Genomic DNA, 14659 nt, shown 5'->3' with positions numbered 1-14659 from the left:
AATCAACACCCCCAATATCTCATAAAACTAAACCCTTTCCAAACCCAACCAAAGATGGCTCTTGGCTTGACAGCCCTCAATCTTTCCGTTATGTGTGTTGTCATCCTGTTATGCATCCATCCTTCCAGAGAACAATGCCATTCCCACCAAGAAGGTTGTATTAACGGAACTTTCCTTTACTGAGACCGATGATGACCTGCTTCTTGCAAGGACTTTGCTCTCTCAACCCACCCTGCCCCTACCACTTCCTCTTTCTGAGAGCTCTGAGAACTTTTGGAAAGTTTTTGAAATAATCACAAATTTCTAAACAAAAGTCTAGCTTTCATGCAAACTAGAGAGAGAGCACAAGCGGGGGGGGGGGGCAGCAGGCAGAGGGAGAAGCAGGCTCCCCACTGAGCAAGGACAGGATGTGGGACTCCACCCCAGGACCCTGGGATCATGACCTGAGCCCAAGACAGACACTCAATGACTGAGCCACCCAGGCGCCCCAGACTACCATGTTCCTGTGTCTCCTTCTGGAGGTAGAGAGTGCGCTGTCAGGCACAGAGCTTGATGCCTCCTCTCACTCCCAATTACAATCTTCCTGGCACTTCCTGGAAGCAGATGGAAACCAGAAAAAGAAAAATACCCTACCTGCGTCAGGTGAGTCAACCAGCACATCTTACAGATCCACTCCTTCTAGAATGCTGTGAAAACTGGGTAGATGGAATGAAGGGTAGAAGCCAGTGCCAACACTTCTTGACCCACTTTTTCCAACAATGATTCAGAAAGCTTAATTACATTTACTTGCAAAGTAATTTAAAAGTTTACCTAAAATTATATCTCACTTTTTCCAACAATAATTTGAAAAGCTTAATTACATTTACTTGCAAAGTAATTTAAAAGTTTACCTAAAATTATATCCCCTTTTCCAACAATAATTTGAAAAGCTTAATTACATTTACTTGCAAAGTAATTTAAAAGTTTACCTAAAAATATGTTTACAGTTGATAACAAGGGCAGCTTCTTAATTTGATGACTAATTACTCCATGAGAGACACATGGAGACACAGAAAAATAACTTGAGTGAGTTTCTTGGAAACTCACAGTAGGAGTCCCTATTATATCTGGGATGACTGAGAGGACGCCCTGCATTCAGAACCAAGGTCAAGGGTAAGAGAAATTGCCGAGAAATCCTGCTTTTGGTGATTGCCTTCTTAGGGCTTCAGCAGATATTTGCTTATTGACTCTGGTCCAACCCCTGGCACTCACTTCCACCAAAGACTGGGAAGTACAAAATGGCAAGACCCTATGGACTTGAACGTGGCAATATCTACCCAAATTACAAATGCTTTTGTTATTTATTTATTTATTTTATTATTATTATTACTGCTTTCAGCAATACCACTTTTAGGAATTTATTACCCAACTTAAAGTGCTCGCTTTGGCAGCACATATACCAACTTGTTTTCATTTGCCTATATATAAATAAATATGACATACAGTTATTTACCGAAGCACTGGTAATTTTATACTATAACACTATGTATAGCAGTACATTAGCCAAACATTAGGAAATAACTCAATTTGTAATTTAACAGACATAGTTTGAAAATATTAAGCCAATGTGTCCCGCTTAAAAAAAACTTAAGGGAACTTAAAAAAACCACACAACACACTAGTCTACAACTGTAAAAGAATGAAGTATCACTCCATATTTTGATTCGGAAACTTCTTTGAGGGAAATAAATGAGAATATATCTTTGAATTTGTGAAAAGAAACACTAGGAGAATAGTTGTAAAACAAAAGGTGCAAAGGGAAAAAGAGAGAAGGACAGAGGTGGGAAGGATGCTTCTCGAGGTATCCTTTTGGGTATGTTTTGATTTTTGAATCATGTGAATTTTTATTGATTCAAAAATTTTTATGACAAGGTGGTCTTTTATAAAAGACATTTTTAATCACATATTAATCAAGTGTGGAAATATGGGAAGTTCAGGTTGTTTGTTTCCAGTTCCTTGTTAAACTAAAGAATGCTGCTATCAACGTCTTTGTAGGGAAATCTTTAACGACTCTGTTCATTATTTCCAGAGGAAAAACCCATTAAAATATAATGTCTGCATTAAAGGGTAGAAAATTTCTGAGCCTTTTTTTAATGTGTTAAAAAGTCAAGCTCCAGAAAATCTGTACCCACTTTCTTTAAAAAAGAGACTTTGTTCTTTAGAGCAGATTTAGATTCACATTAAAATGTAGCTGAAGATACAGAGATTTCTCATATCCCCATACCCCCTCCCCGGCTCCCACACATGCCTCCCCCATTACCAACATCCCACACCAGAGTGGTACATATGATGTAATCGATAAACCTACACTGACGCATTATTATCACCCAAAACCCATAATTCACATGAGGGTTCACTCCTGGTCTGGTACTTTCTATGGGTTTGAACCAATGTATTAATTGACCCATATCCACCATCATAGTATCATAAAAAGTGGTGTCACTGCCGTAAAAATCCTCCATGCTCCAACTATCTATCACCTCCTCTTGCCTAACTTCTGGCAACCACTGATGATCTTACTGTCCCCACAGTTTTGCCTTTTCCAGGATGTCATAGAGTTGTCAGTAATATACACTGAAGGCTCTTCAGGGTCTGTACAAGACTTGATGGAGAGCGCATTTCTTTTTAGACTTGGATGACATCCTTTCATCTGGATGTATTCCAGATAATTGATCCATTTAACTACTGAAAGACATCTTGGTTGCTTCCAAATTTTGGTGATTATGAATAAAACTGCTATTAACATCCATGTGCAGGTTTTTGTGTAGAATAAATTTTAAACTGCTTTGGGTAAAGCAAGCAATGTGATTGCTATATTTTATGGTAAGAATATGTTTAGTTTTGTGAAGACCCACCAAACCTCCAAAGTGACTGTACCATTTGGCATTCCCACCACAAATGAATAAGAGTTCCTGATGTTCCACTTCCTCACCAGCCTTTGGTGTTATCCATGTTCTGGACATTGGCCATTCTCATAAGTATGTAGTGGTATCTCATTGATTTTTTTTCAAAGATTTTTATTTATTTACTTATTTGAGAGAGTGAGAGAGAGCACGGGTGGGGAAGAAGGGCAGAGGGAGAGAGAGAGGCAAACTCCCTGCTGAGCAGGGAGCCGGATCTGGGACTCGATCCTAGGATCCCAGGATCATGACCTGAGCTGAAGGCAGACGCTGAACTGACTGAGCCACCCAGGCACCTCTCATGGATGTTTTAATTTGCATTTCCCTTATGATACATGCTCAGTTACATCTGTATATCTTGTTGTGAGGTGTCAATGAAGGTTTGGGCCAAATTTTTAATTGGTTTGTTTGTTTTCTTATTGAATGAGTTTTCAGAGTTCTTTATGTATTTGGGGTTAAAGACCTTTATCAGATGTGTCTTTGCAAATGTTTTTCTCCCAGTCTGTAGTTTGCCTTTTAATTTTTTTTGACAGTGTCTCTTGCAGAGCTGACATTTTTAATCTTAATGAAGTCCAACTTCTTAATTCTTTTCTTTTATGGATCCTGCCTTTGTTGCTGTATCTAAAAAGCCATCACCAAATCCAAGGTCATCTAGATTTTCCCCTGTGTTATCTTCTAGGAGTTTCATAGTTTTGCATTTTACAGTTGAGTCTGTGATACCCTTTGAGTTAACTTTTGTGACAGCTATAAAGTCTGTGTGTAGATTGATTTTTTTACATGTGGATGTCTAATTATTTCAGCGCCATTTGTTGAAAAGAATTTTTCTCCATTGTACTGCCTTTCCTCCTTTGTCAAAAATCAAAAGACTGTATTTCTGTGGATCTATTTCTAGGCTCTCTGTTCCCTTCCATTGATCTATTTGCCTATTCTTTCACTAATAACACACTGCCTTGATTACTGTAGCTTTATAGTAAGTCTTGATACCGGGTAATGTCAGTCCTCCAACTTTGAATTCTCCTTCAGTGTTGTGTTAGCTCTCCTGAATCTTCATATAAACTTTGGAATCTCTTTGTTGAGATCCACAAAATAACTTGGTGGATTTTGATTGGGATTTTATTGACTCTATGGATCAAATTGGGGAAAACGGACATCTTGACAAGATTGAGCCTTCCTGTTGGTGAACATGAAGTTTCTCTCCATTTATTTAATTCTTCTTTGATTTCTGTCATTAGGGTTTTCTAGTTTTCCTCATAGGAACATTATACATATTTTGCCAGATTTATACCTAAGCATTTTATTGTGGGGGCCACTGATGTAAATAGTATTATATTCTAAATTACAAGTTCCACTTGTTCATTCCTGGTATCTAGGAAAGCAGTTGACTTTTTGCCGGCATGAGGAGAGAAGTTGGGGAGGGGCAGGGTGAAAGGGAGAGAATCTTAAGAAGGCTCCCCACCCAACCCCATGGGGGCTGGATCTCTCAACCCTGAGATCATGATCTGAGCCAAAGTCAAGAGTCCGGCATTTAACCAACTGAGCCACCCATGCGCCCCAAAACATTTGACTTTTGTATATTAATCTTGTATTCTTAAACTTTGTTATAATCATTTATTGGTTAGAGGATTTTTTTTTTTTTGGTCAATTTCTTCGGATTTCCTAGACATCATGCCATCTGCAACATAGAGCTTTTTATTTCTTCCTTTCCAATCCGAAAAAAGAATCTGCCCAATCTGTGTTAAGAAAACCAAGGACCAGAGAGGCAATAGAAACTGCCTAAAATCAGAGCCTGGCGGGAGCAAGGTGGAGGCCTCTGGAAACAGGGCTCCAGACAGGGAGGGGATGTGGGATGGGAAGTGGGATGATGGTCTTTGAAAGGCCAAGGACTCGGGCAGTGGTGGGTATGGTTATCTCAGGGTTCCGGTGAGGACCTCAGGGTAGTCGATTTCAGCAGGGCAACCTGCCCTTAATTCCCAGCTTCCCCGGGGGCCTCCGTCTCCACCACCACCCACCCCAAAGGGCCCACTCTGCACCCCCAAATTCTCCCTAGCACCAGCTCTCGGGCACACGGAATGTTGAACGAGTCGCCCTGTGCAGGAGCGGACGCTAGCACGGGGCTCTTGCCAAAGGCTGGACTCTCGGCTTGGTGACCCCCGCGAGACGCTTCAGCGGGGCACTGGGGGCCTTGCCGGTTCCTCGGAATCCGCACCCTCTAACCCCAGCTACTTAAGTCCCATTCATACTCGGATGCGAGGACGCAGGAGCCCCTGCGAACCCTGGCCAACCCGGCGGACTGGATATCCGTGCCAACGCAACCATAACTCCGCGCGCCCCGTGCGGGGGACACACCAGGTGCAGAAGCGCAGCGCCCAGCCTGCGCCGCTGTGCGGAGGGAGGCCGGCTGGGTACCCCAGGGCGGAGTCCAGCGCGGGGCGGGGCGCACCGGGCCGGGTCCGAGGCGCCGTGCTGAACAGCAGGGGCGGAGCGCCAACTCCAGCGGGAAGACAGAGACCGCGACGCGCGGGGGAAGCGCGCTGGAGCAAGGAAGAAAGAAGGACACCCCGTACGCAGCGCTACTGCACGCACAAGTTGGGTTCCCCCAGGACCAAACCGAGCTGCCAGGGCAGCCGAGCGACCCGGGAGGAGGCGCCCAGGCAGGTAGGTACTGAGCTGTATACCGGGTCTCCCTTGGTGAGGTGGGGCGCTTCGCCCGGCCTGGGAGCTCAGACGCCCACTTCTTTCTCGGGGGGATTCTGGTGCCTTGGCCTCCCGCAGCTTTCGGGAGGTACTCGGGCTGGCTCGCAGTGGAAGAGTTCCTGCCGGGAGAGTCCACCACCCACCACGGGCCCGCCAGGACCGGGCGACGGGAAGCCGAGACTGGGGCGCGCGGGCGCGGGCGGAGGGGGCCGGGCCGGCGGGTGTTGGGTGGGCGGGCGAACGCCAAACTGCAGGGGAGGGTATGGGCGGGGAGGGGGGCATCATGTTCAAAGAGAGACTGAAAAGGGAGTCTCCCGGGAGAATTCTCCCGGGAGAATTCCTGTTCACCGGGTCCTGCCCCTACCCCCCAGTTTTCTTTTCATCCGGAGGCCTCGCATGCTTCGTTTTTCGAGCCTCAATTTCTGACTCGATTCCCGCCCTTGTTGGGCGGCGCCTCCGGGACCGCGCGGTCGCGCCGGGGGTGAGTAAGGGAGGGCAGGGGAGGAAGACTGCTCCCGGAGCGGATGGATCTGGGACGGAGAATGCATCCCGCGAAAAATGGGGCCGGGACCTGAGCCACACGGGCTCACGTCCTCTCCTCCAGGGTCGGGGACTGGAGAGCCGCGGAGCGCGGAAGGCGGGAGGACGGGAGTCCCGCTTTCTCGTCTCCGGCTGAGCGCTGTATGGAGGGACTGGGGTTTCGCAAGAGAGGGAGAAGCCACCCGGACAGAGGACACTCCCGGCCGCGGGCGCCGCTGGCACCCCATCTGTCGAAGGTCCTTCCCTCGGGTATGCAGCCGGCGGACGTGCCGCAGGTCGGAGTGGCCCGGCCACCCTGCCACTGTTGTCCCTGCCGCTATGGTTCCCATCCCTCGCTATCCCCCTCCTCTGACAGGGCCGAGCCAAATCCACTGTCCAGTTTGGTCCACTTCTTACTACCAGCATCCGGTGGCCCCCACGCTTGGGGTCGTTTCCAGTTGTGTTAAACGGGGAGAGGCGGATCACAGTTTGATGGCTGGGGTCCTCATTCTTCGGGTTTGGGAATCTGAGCAAAGTGGTTCTGAAGAGGCCCTCAGACGCCTTGCACCCCATGGTGGCCCCTCTCCTGAGGACTCAGTACTTCAGAGACTTTATTTTCCTTTGCCGTGGGCATCTTGAGGTACTGAGAACATAAAGAACTCAGGCAATGAAAGACATTTCAACCCTCAGGCCCTCCGGGGTCCTCACTGACACCACCTTCCCCCCACCCCCAACCTCCATTCTTGGGGGCTCTTTTCGGTTCAAGTGGAGGAGCCGCCACTTTCAGAGGCCGGAGACCTTGGTGACCAGATGTGGTGCCTCTCAGTTAGGATTGATCCTGGTCGGAAACCGGGTGGGGGTCTGGTGAAGGGGACAGGGAGCTGATCAGAAGAGTGGGAGCAGGGAGGAGAAGCAGACAAAGCATTTCTTTTTAGATCTGGTTCCCAAAGCACAGAGGGAGCAGAATTCCCTCCCATCTACAGTCCCCTTCACCTACAGAATCCTGGTTGGATCCCCATTCATACATCCCACAGACTCCTGTCCAGCCCCTACTGCGTGCCAGGCCATGGGCTAGGCAGCAGGAATTTGGTTTACAGGAAGATCAGGACTCAGACAGTGTAAATCACTAGCCCAAGATGACTCAGCCTGTTCATGTGCAAATGAATTTGGTGATTTCCACGTCCATGGTTTGGCCAGGACATAGGGAGCAGTGCCCTGGTTCCGAGGAAAGACCCTGCTGTGTGTATTCCTGTCCTCCAGCTTCATTGTCCTTAACCAACAGATGGCACAACTTTGTGACTGCTGCGGAATACTGGAGCAGCTGCCTGGACAGCCTGGGAAACTTTGCCAAGACCCTGTGGGAGCTGATGGTGGGAAAGGGAGCGTGACTGGGCAGTCACACTGGTGCTGGCCTCTGGGAAAAGGGCAAAGATGTAGGTTGTTGTTGGATGTCTTTGGAGAGACATTCTGAACCCAGTACTGCCTGTCAGCCCGTGGAAGATTTCCCAATTTCCAGATCTCATGTCTCCCCTCCCGTGTACCCAGGTTAGTTCTGTCTGAGGGGAGTCCCTGGGTCTGGTCAGTCTCTACTTGGGGAACTCTGGTAGCATACTACCAGGCGTTCTCCTGTAGGGTGCCCACTGGTTGTGTCTCCTTTCAGGGTCCAGGATGACATTTTGACTCTCCTCAAGGAAGCGGGCAGTGTGCTAGGCTGGGTGAGTCGTGACACCTGAAGGTCCAAACCCCCAGCTCAGTGTGCTGAGACTCACACACCACTCCTCCTGCTGTCTCCGCCATGGCAGTCCAGCATGGAAACACTAGCTTTGCCCCCAACTTCAATCCGGCTCAAGACTCCACCTCCCCCCTCCCCTTCAACTTCAGCTACGGTGATTATGACCTCCCTCTGGATGAGGATGAGGACATGACCAAGACCCGGACCTTCTTTGCTGCCAAGATCGTCATCGGGGTGGCACTGGTGGGCATCATGCTGGTCTGTGGCGTGGGCAACTTCGTCTTTATCGCTGCCCTCGCCCGCTATAAGAAGCTGCGCAACCTCACCAACCTGCTCATCGCCAACCTGGCCATCTCCGACTTCCTGGTGGCCATCATCTGCTGCCCCTTCGAGATGGACTACTACGTGGTGCGCCAGCTGTCCTGGGAGCACGGCCACGTGCTCTGTGCCTCCGTCAACTACCTGCGGACCGTCTCTCTGTACGTCTCCACCAACGCCCTACTGGCCATAGCTATCGACAGGTGAGGATGATGTGGGCCGATGGGGGGGCGGGGCACAGATGGGGGTGGGCAGGCTGCCCCTTTCCTCACTTCCGCTCTAACAGGTTGGCCCTGCTGCTGGTCTGCCTGCCTGCTCCTCTATCCGGGGGAAAAAGAGACCCCGTGTCTCTGCTTGTGGCTCAGATTCCCCCCAAACTAGAGCGGGACACCCAAGCACCCCAGCTCAGGGCCACGCCTGCAGATACCACTTTTGCCACAGACTGGCCTCAAAAGCAAAAGCAGAAGGGTTGGGCCACTGGCTACTCAGAAGCCACGGAATACTGACTTCACCAGGGCAATTTCCGGTCGAGAAAACATGGACCGAGTTTTTCCTGCCACCCTTCCCCAAGCCAAGATCAAGAACATTCCTGACTCCCTTATGCCCTGTACCAGACAGTCCTCCCACCCCAGCTGTCTGCTTTCACTCAGCACAGTTTAGTTTTGCCTGTTCTTTAACTTCATGAAAAAGGGAATCCTATAGTAATGTACCTTGGTTCCTGGCGGCTTTGTTGTAGAGCCAATTTTAAAATAAGGTAATGGCCTATTTGTAGGAAAAAGGGAAGGACATCCTTCCTTTTGTTTTCTTGCATACATCCATGGACTCATTTGCATACATTTGCATGAGATGTTCTGAAAGTCCTTGCTCTATTATAAATTTACAAAATTTATAAAATTCCTAGTAGCAACTTAGGACAAATCTTACAAATGTTTTAATTATGTAAACAGCTATAGGCCAATGTCAGACCACCAGTAGCTCTGTTTTGGGGGTCGGGGGCAATTGCTGAAACATCTTCTGGGTAAACATCTTTTTTCTTTTTGGTCTCCTTTGAACCCTTCAGTTTTTTCCTTTTTCTCGGTGCTACTTAGGTTTGTCATTCTTTTTAATCAACAAATTGATTATTTTCCATAATGAAATATACACAGAGGTAGAAGAGCCATTTTCTTTGCGTAACATAATTCCTGCAGGAGAAACCATTTTGTTATTACAGCTCTGAGGCTCTCCAGCCCTCAAATCAGTGTTTACAAAAGGTAACTGTTAACCAAAGGTACAAAATTGCCCCGCGCGAATGATACAAAGTCAGATCTGGTGCCACCCCAGCCCTACTGAAAGAGAGTCCCTTGAGCTCCATCCCAGGAATCTGCGTTTTTATTCAATTTCCTGAGGGATGTTGTTCTCATCCCCTTTGTCCCACTGAAACATTTGTCTTTATCATGTTGGGGGTTTGGGGCAATATAGGAGTTTCTCAGGAAGCAACCATCCAGTTACATCACAAACAGCTTTTTCACCCCAAACCAGCTTTCCGGCTCCAGTCCTCGGATCACCCAGGCTGGAAACATTATCATCGGTCTTTTTTTTTTTTAAGTTTTTATCTGAATTCCAGTTAGTTACCACACAGTCTAACAGTAGTGATTGAACAGTGCCATTCAACACCTGGCACTCATCACAAGAACACTCCCTAATCCCCGTGATCGGTTCCTCCCATCCCCTCACGCTCCTCCCCTCCGGTAGCCACCAGTTTGTTCTTCGTTGTAAGACTGTTTCTCAGTTTGATCCTCTCTCTCTTTTTTCCCCTTCGATCATCTGTTTGTTTCTCAAATTCCACATATAGTGAAATCATACGGTATTTGTCTTTCTGTGACTGACTTATTTCGCTTAGCATTATACTCTCTAGCTCCATCCGCGTTGTTGCAAATGGCAAGATTTTTTTTTTTATGGCTCAGTTATATTCCAGAGTGTGTGTGTGTTTGTGTGTGTGTGTGTGTGTGTGTGTACAATATATGCTAACATATATAGAGACCACATCTTCTTTATCCATTCATCAATTGATAGACACTTGGGCTGTTTCCATCATTTAGCTATTGTAAATAAGGCTGCTATAAATACAGGGGTGCATGTATCCCTTTGAGCTAGTGTTTCTTTGGGTAAATACCCAGCAGTGAGATGGCTGGATCAGAGGATAGCTTCTACTTTTAACTTTTTGAGGAGTCTCCAAACTGTTCTTCACAGCAGCTGAACCAGCTTACATTTTCACCAACAGCACATAAAGTTCCTTTTTCTCCACGTCTTCACCAACACCTGTTGTTTCTTGTGTTTTTTATTTTAGCCATTCTGACAGGTAGGAGGTGATCTCTCACTGTAGTTTTGCTTTGCATTTCCCTGATGATGAGTGATGCTGACCATGTCTATTGCCCATCTGTATGTCTTCTTTGGAGAAATATCCGCTCATGTCTTCTGCCCATTTTTTCATTGGATTATTTGTTTTTTGGGTATTGAGTTGGATAAGTTCTCTATATGTTTTGGATACTAACCCTTCATTGGATATGTCATTTGCAAATACCTTCTCCCATTCCAGAGGATACCTTTTAGTTCTGTTGACTGTTTCCTTTGCTGTGCAAAGCTTTTTATTTAGTTGTAGTACATTTAAATGTAGATCTAACTACATTTAGATGTAGTTCATTTTTGCTTTTGTTTCCCTTGCCTCAGGAGACAGATCTAGAAAAATGTTGCTATAACCGAGATCAGAGAGATTACTGCCTGTTCTCTCTTATAGGATTTTTATGGCTTCAGGTCTCACATTTAGGTCTTTAATCCATTTTAAATTTACTTGTGTGTATGGTGTAAGAAAGTGGTCTGGTTTCATTCTTTTGCATGTAGCTGACCACTGGAGCATGGGAAGCAGAGCCCGAGATGCGAAGGTGAGGACTGTTCTGGAAATCCTATACAGCTAACCAAGAGGACTCTCGAAGCAGAGCTAATTCAGGACACACACACTCTCTCTGTCTTTCTCTCTTTTCCTCTGTCCCCCCCCACACACCATGTAGTTTCAGAATGAAAAGTATCTCAATAACCAATGCCAGAGAGAATTCCTACGTTCCTACCTATTTGGTCATCAACTCTTAAATTCTGATATTTTCTCGTCCCATAACACCTTCTTCATTAAAAAGATGTCCCAAAATGCAGAGTTGCCATCCATCTTTCTTATAATTTTGCCGTATTTTTCAATTGATTTAGAACCTGAAAGTGAAAGTTTGGCCATCCATCTTTCTTATAATTTTGCCATATTTTTCAATTGATTTAGAACCTGAGTACTATTTATTAGGCTCTCCTGTTGTAAAGCCTGAAATTCCATGTGCTGCCTTGACATCTTCAAGCCTCCCAGAGCCTCCGAGTTCTCCAGCCATGAGGTCCTCTGTTCCTGCCAGATACTGCCCTCCACCCAGCAGGAAAGCCTCCTAACCTGCTATTCCTCTCTCTGCTAGACCAACTGCACCCCCGATCCTCAATCTGATGGGTTTCCCCTCACTATCACCTAGCAGAATTATTCAGACAAGTAAATCGAATCATCCCATGGGAGTCGAGGGTCACTTTGTCCTCTTGTCACTATAAAGCCTGCTGCCCACAGCCCCTGCTGGTTCCTTCTGTCCCTGAGTGCAACTCCTACGTGGCTCTGCAGGGTGGGCACCATCCCTCTCCCTGTGCTGTGACTATATGTGACTAGTTAACTGCTGTTGATCTCGTCTGCCCAGTGTCAGGTGTTGTGTGTTCACTCATCTTGTACTGTGTAGATCGGGAGAATCCTGCCTTCATCGGGGGAGTGAATAGGAGGTGGCCAGAATCTCAGTATCTTCCTGAAGCATTCCCAGACTATGTCACTAGCATAATGACCATGTCTTTCTTCAAGTTATTCTTAACTTATCCCTTGGTTATTCTAGGTCTGAGGTGGAAGAGAAACTCTCTGAGGTCAAGGACTGTGTCGTCTTCTACTTTGTCTCCATCTACATAGTTTGGGCACACAATAGGACCAGCAACCTTTCGGGCATTTACCAGATCATAGCGGGTGCAATTGATGTCCCTCTTGTATCCCGTTACTAACACTTAGGTGCACACCTGTCCATTCCCACTTGCCAACAAACAACCTGCCTTTCTTTGCTTGAAGGCTTTCTCTGGCTCCCTCACCAATGACTCTGCTGGTTGGTGAAACAATATCCTGGATCCCCTTCCCCTTCCCCGGGGTGCCCCACATCTGTTCCAGGGGTTCCTCAGCAGGAATAAGCATCAGCTGTCTACAGTGAAGCCTTGCTCGAGATAACAGCCTATATTGACTGCCTTCCCATGCCGGGCCCCCAAAGGCCTCCAACCTCTTTCCCAGGCTCACTGGAAAGATCAGGATAAAGCCTCATGCTGTGTGCTGCTTTAAGATGTCAAGGCAACATCACACACCTCATCTGAGCTTGAGACAGCCCGGGGAGGTAGTTGTAAAAGTTTGGTATCGGGAGCTGGCATTCTGGTCCTTGCACTCAGTGAGGTTAGTCATTTCCGTCCCTCCTTAGATAGATTCCTTAGATTCCACGGCAAGCCCACCCCCTACTCTCCTTTCTGCTTTATAAGGCAGGGTGACACCTGGGGGGTGGGGAGAGAGAGAGAAAGCCCTAGCCCACTGCCCTGAGAAGACCCCCATCTCTCTCTCTGAACTCCAGAGCCCTTCTTTCCCCTCTTACCCATGAGACATTTGGAATGAAGAGTTCTGAAAGCATGAGGTTCTTGGGGAGAATGGCAAGACAGAAGGTAAGGTGGTATCCATAGGACTAACAGTAAAATTCCACCTATATTCATTGAATACCTACTACCTGCGAAGCATTTTACAAACATTATCATATTTAATATTTATAGAAGCCCCGCAAGGTAAGTGTCACTTTATCCCATGTTGCACTTGAAGAAACAAATCTCAGAAACGCTGAGCCAATGGAGGTTGGCGGGTGAGGGGTGGGGGGGTGCTGGGATCTACTCCACCTGTCTGACCCAAGCCTGTGCTGTTTCCACTAAACCCCGACACTACTCCAAATGCCAAAGGATGTTGCTAAAATAAGACAAACCCTGTCCAAACTGGATAATTACACGGGGACTCGTTGTGCCATTCTGTCTGCTTTGGCGGCGTGTTTGGGCTAACCTCCAGACGGATGTTTCCCAGCACGCCTCCTTACTACTGATGGCTTTCCGCCCCTGCTCTCCCCGTCCCCCCCACCCCCCACCCCAGATATCTCGCCATCGTGCACCCCTTGAAGCCACGGATGAACTATCAAACGGCCTCCTTCCTGATCGCTTTGGTCTGGGTGGTGTCCATCCTCATCGCCATCCCGTCGGCCTACTTCACCACGGAGACGGTCCTGTTCATCGTCAAAAGCCAGGAGAAGATCTTCTGCGGCCAGATCTGGCCGGTGGACCAGCAGCTCTACTACAAGTCGTACTTCCTGTTCATCTTCGGCGTGGAGTTTGTGGGCCCCGTGGTGACCATGGCCCTGTGCTACGCCCGCGTCTCCCGCGAGCTGTGGTTCAAGGCGGTGCCGGGCTTCCAGACGGAGCAGATCCGGAAGCGGCTGCGCTGCCGCCGGAAGACGGTGCTGGTGCTCGTGTGCGTCCTCACGGCGTACGTGCTGTGCTGGGCGCCCTTCTACGGCTTCACCATCGTGCGCGACTTCTTCCCAGCCGTGTTCGTCAAGGAGAAGCACTACCTCACGGCCTTCTACGTGGTCGAGTGCATCGCCATGAGCAACAGCATGATCAACACCGTGTGCTTCGTGACGGTCAAGAACAACACCATGAAGTACTTCAAGAAGATGATGCTGCTGCACTGGCGGCCCTCGCACCACGGGAGCAAGTCCAGTGCCGACCTGGACCTCAAAACCAGTGGCGTGCCCGCCACCGAAGAGGTGGACTGTATCAGGCTGAAGTAGCCCGCGGGTGGAAGGCCCGACAGCCGGAACTCCGCACGTCATCCCCTGGGAGCCAGGTTCACAACGACTATGTACCACACCTCACGGCCCTCAAGGGGCTGGAGGCCGCTCAGTCCTGACGGGCGGTGGGACTCGAGGCGGGTAACCGCAGCTGAGGTGAACTGACCACCCACTGTGTGCTGGCCGCACCAAGGAGATAGGACTAGGCCGCCGGGAGCTGACATTTACCCGTTACCTACTGTGGGCAAAAATTAAATAACAAGCCAAAATGGCAGAAGCTATTGGAATCCCCAGTCAGGGACCTCACATGGTTAGCTGCACTCACTCTCCATCGCGCTACCTGTATCTCTAGCTCATCAGGGCAGCAACGTCAAAGTCTATAGAATAAGCCACTTATTATGACGGGAAAGGCAAGGGTAAGTTCGTCAGAGTGTGCGGTTTATAGCCTCATGATAAGAGGGTTCATGCCATCCCATTGAACTTTCCCACTCAGCTCCTACTAC

The 14659-nt window shown here is 48.1% G+C and overlaps 1 protein-coding gene across 1 annotated transcript; it reads left to right on the top strand.

Moving 5' to 3' along the window:
• Positions 1-7873: 7873 nt before the first annotated feature.
• Positions 7874-14343, top strand: PROKR2 (prokineticin receptor 2). The gene is made up of 2 exons (XM_044262391.1): positions 7874-8405; positions 13460-14343. Exons 1-2 carry the CDS (start codon positions 7948-7950, stop codon positions 14154-14156), a joined length of 1155 nt encoding a protein of 384 aa, XP_044118326.1. The 5' UTR covers positions 7874-7947; the 3' UTR covers positions 14157-14343.
• Positions 14344-14659: the final 316 nt, after the last annotated feature.

The sequence above is a fragment of the Neovison vison genome, chromosome 8 (genome assembly GCF_020171115.1).
Source record: "Neovison vison isolate M4711 chromosome 8, ASM_NN_V1, whole genome shotgun sequence".
Lineage (NCBI taxonomy): Eukaryota > Metazoa > Chordata > Mammalia > Carnivora > Mustelidae > Neogale > Neogale vison.
Note: the sequence above shows the minus strand (reverse complement) of the source record. Positions and strands in the feature narration are given on the sequence as shown.

Bases quoted from the DNA above. Each gene is read 5' to 3' on its own strand.
- PROKR2 (XM_044262391.1), top strand. From the start codon at position 7,948: ATGGCAGTCCAGCATGGAAACACTAGCTTTGCCCCCAACTTCAATCCG. The intron at 8,406-13,459 runs GTGAGGATGATG...CCCCCACCCCAG, and splicing joins CTGGCCATAGCTATCGACAG to ATATCTCGCCATCGTGCACC.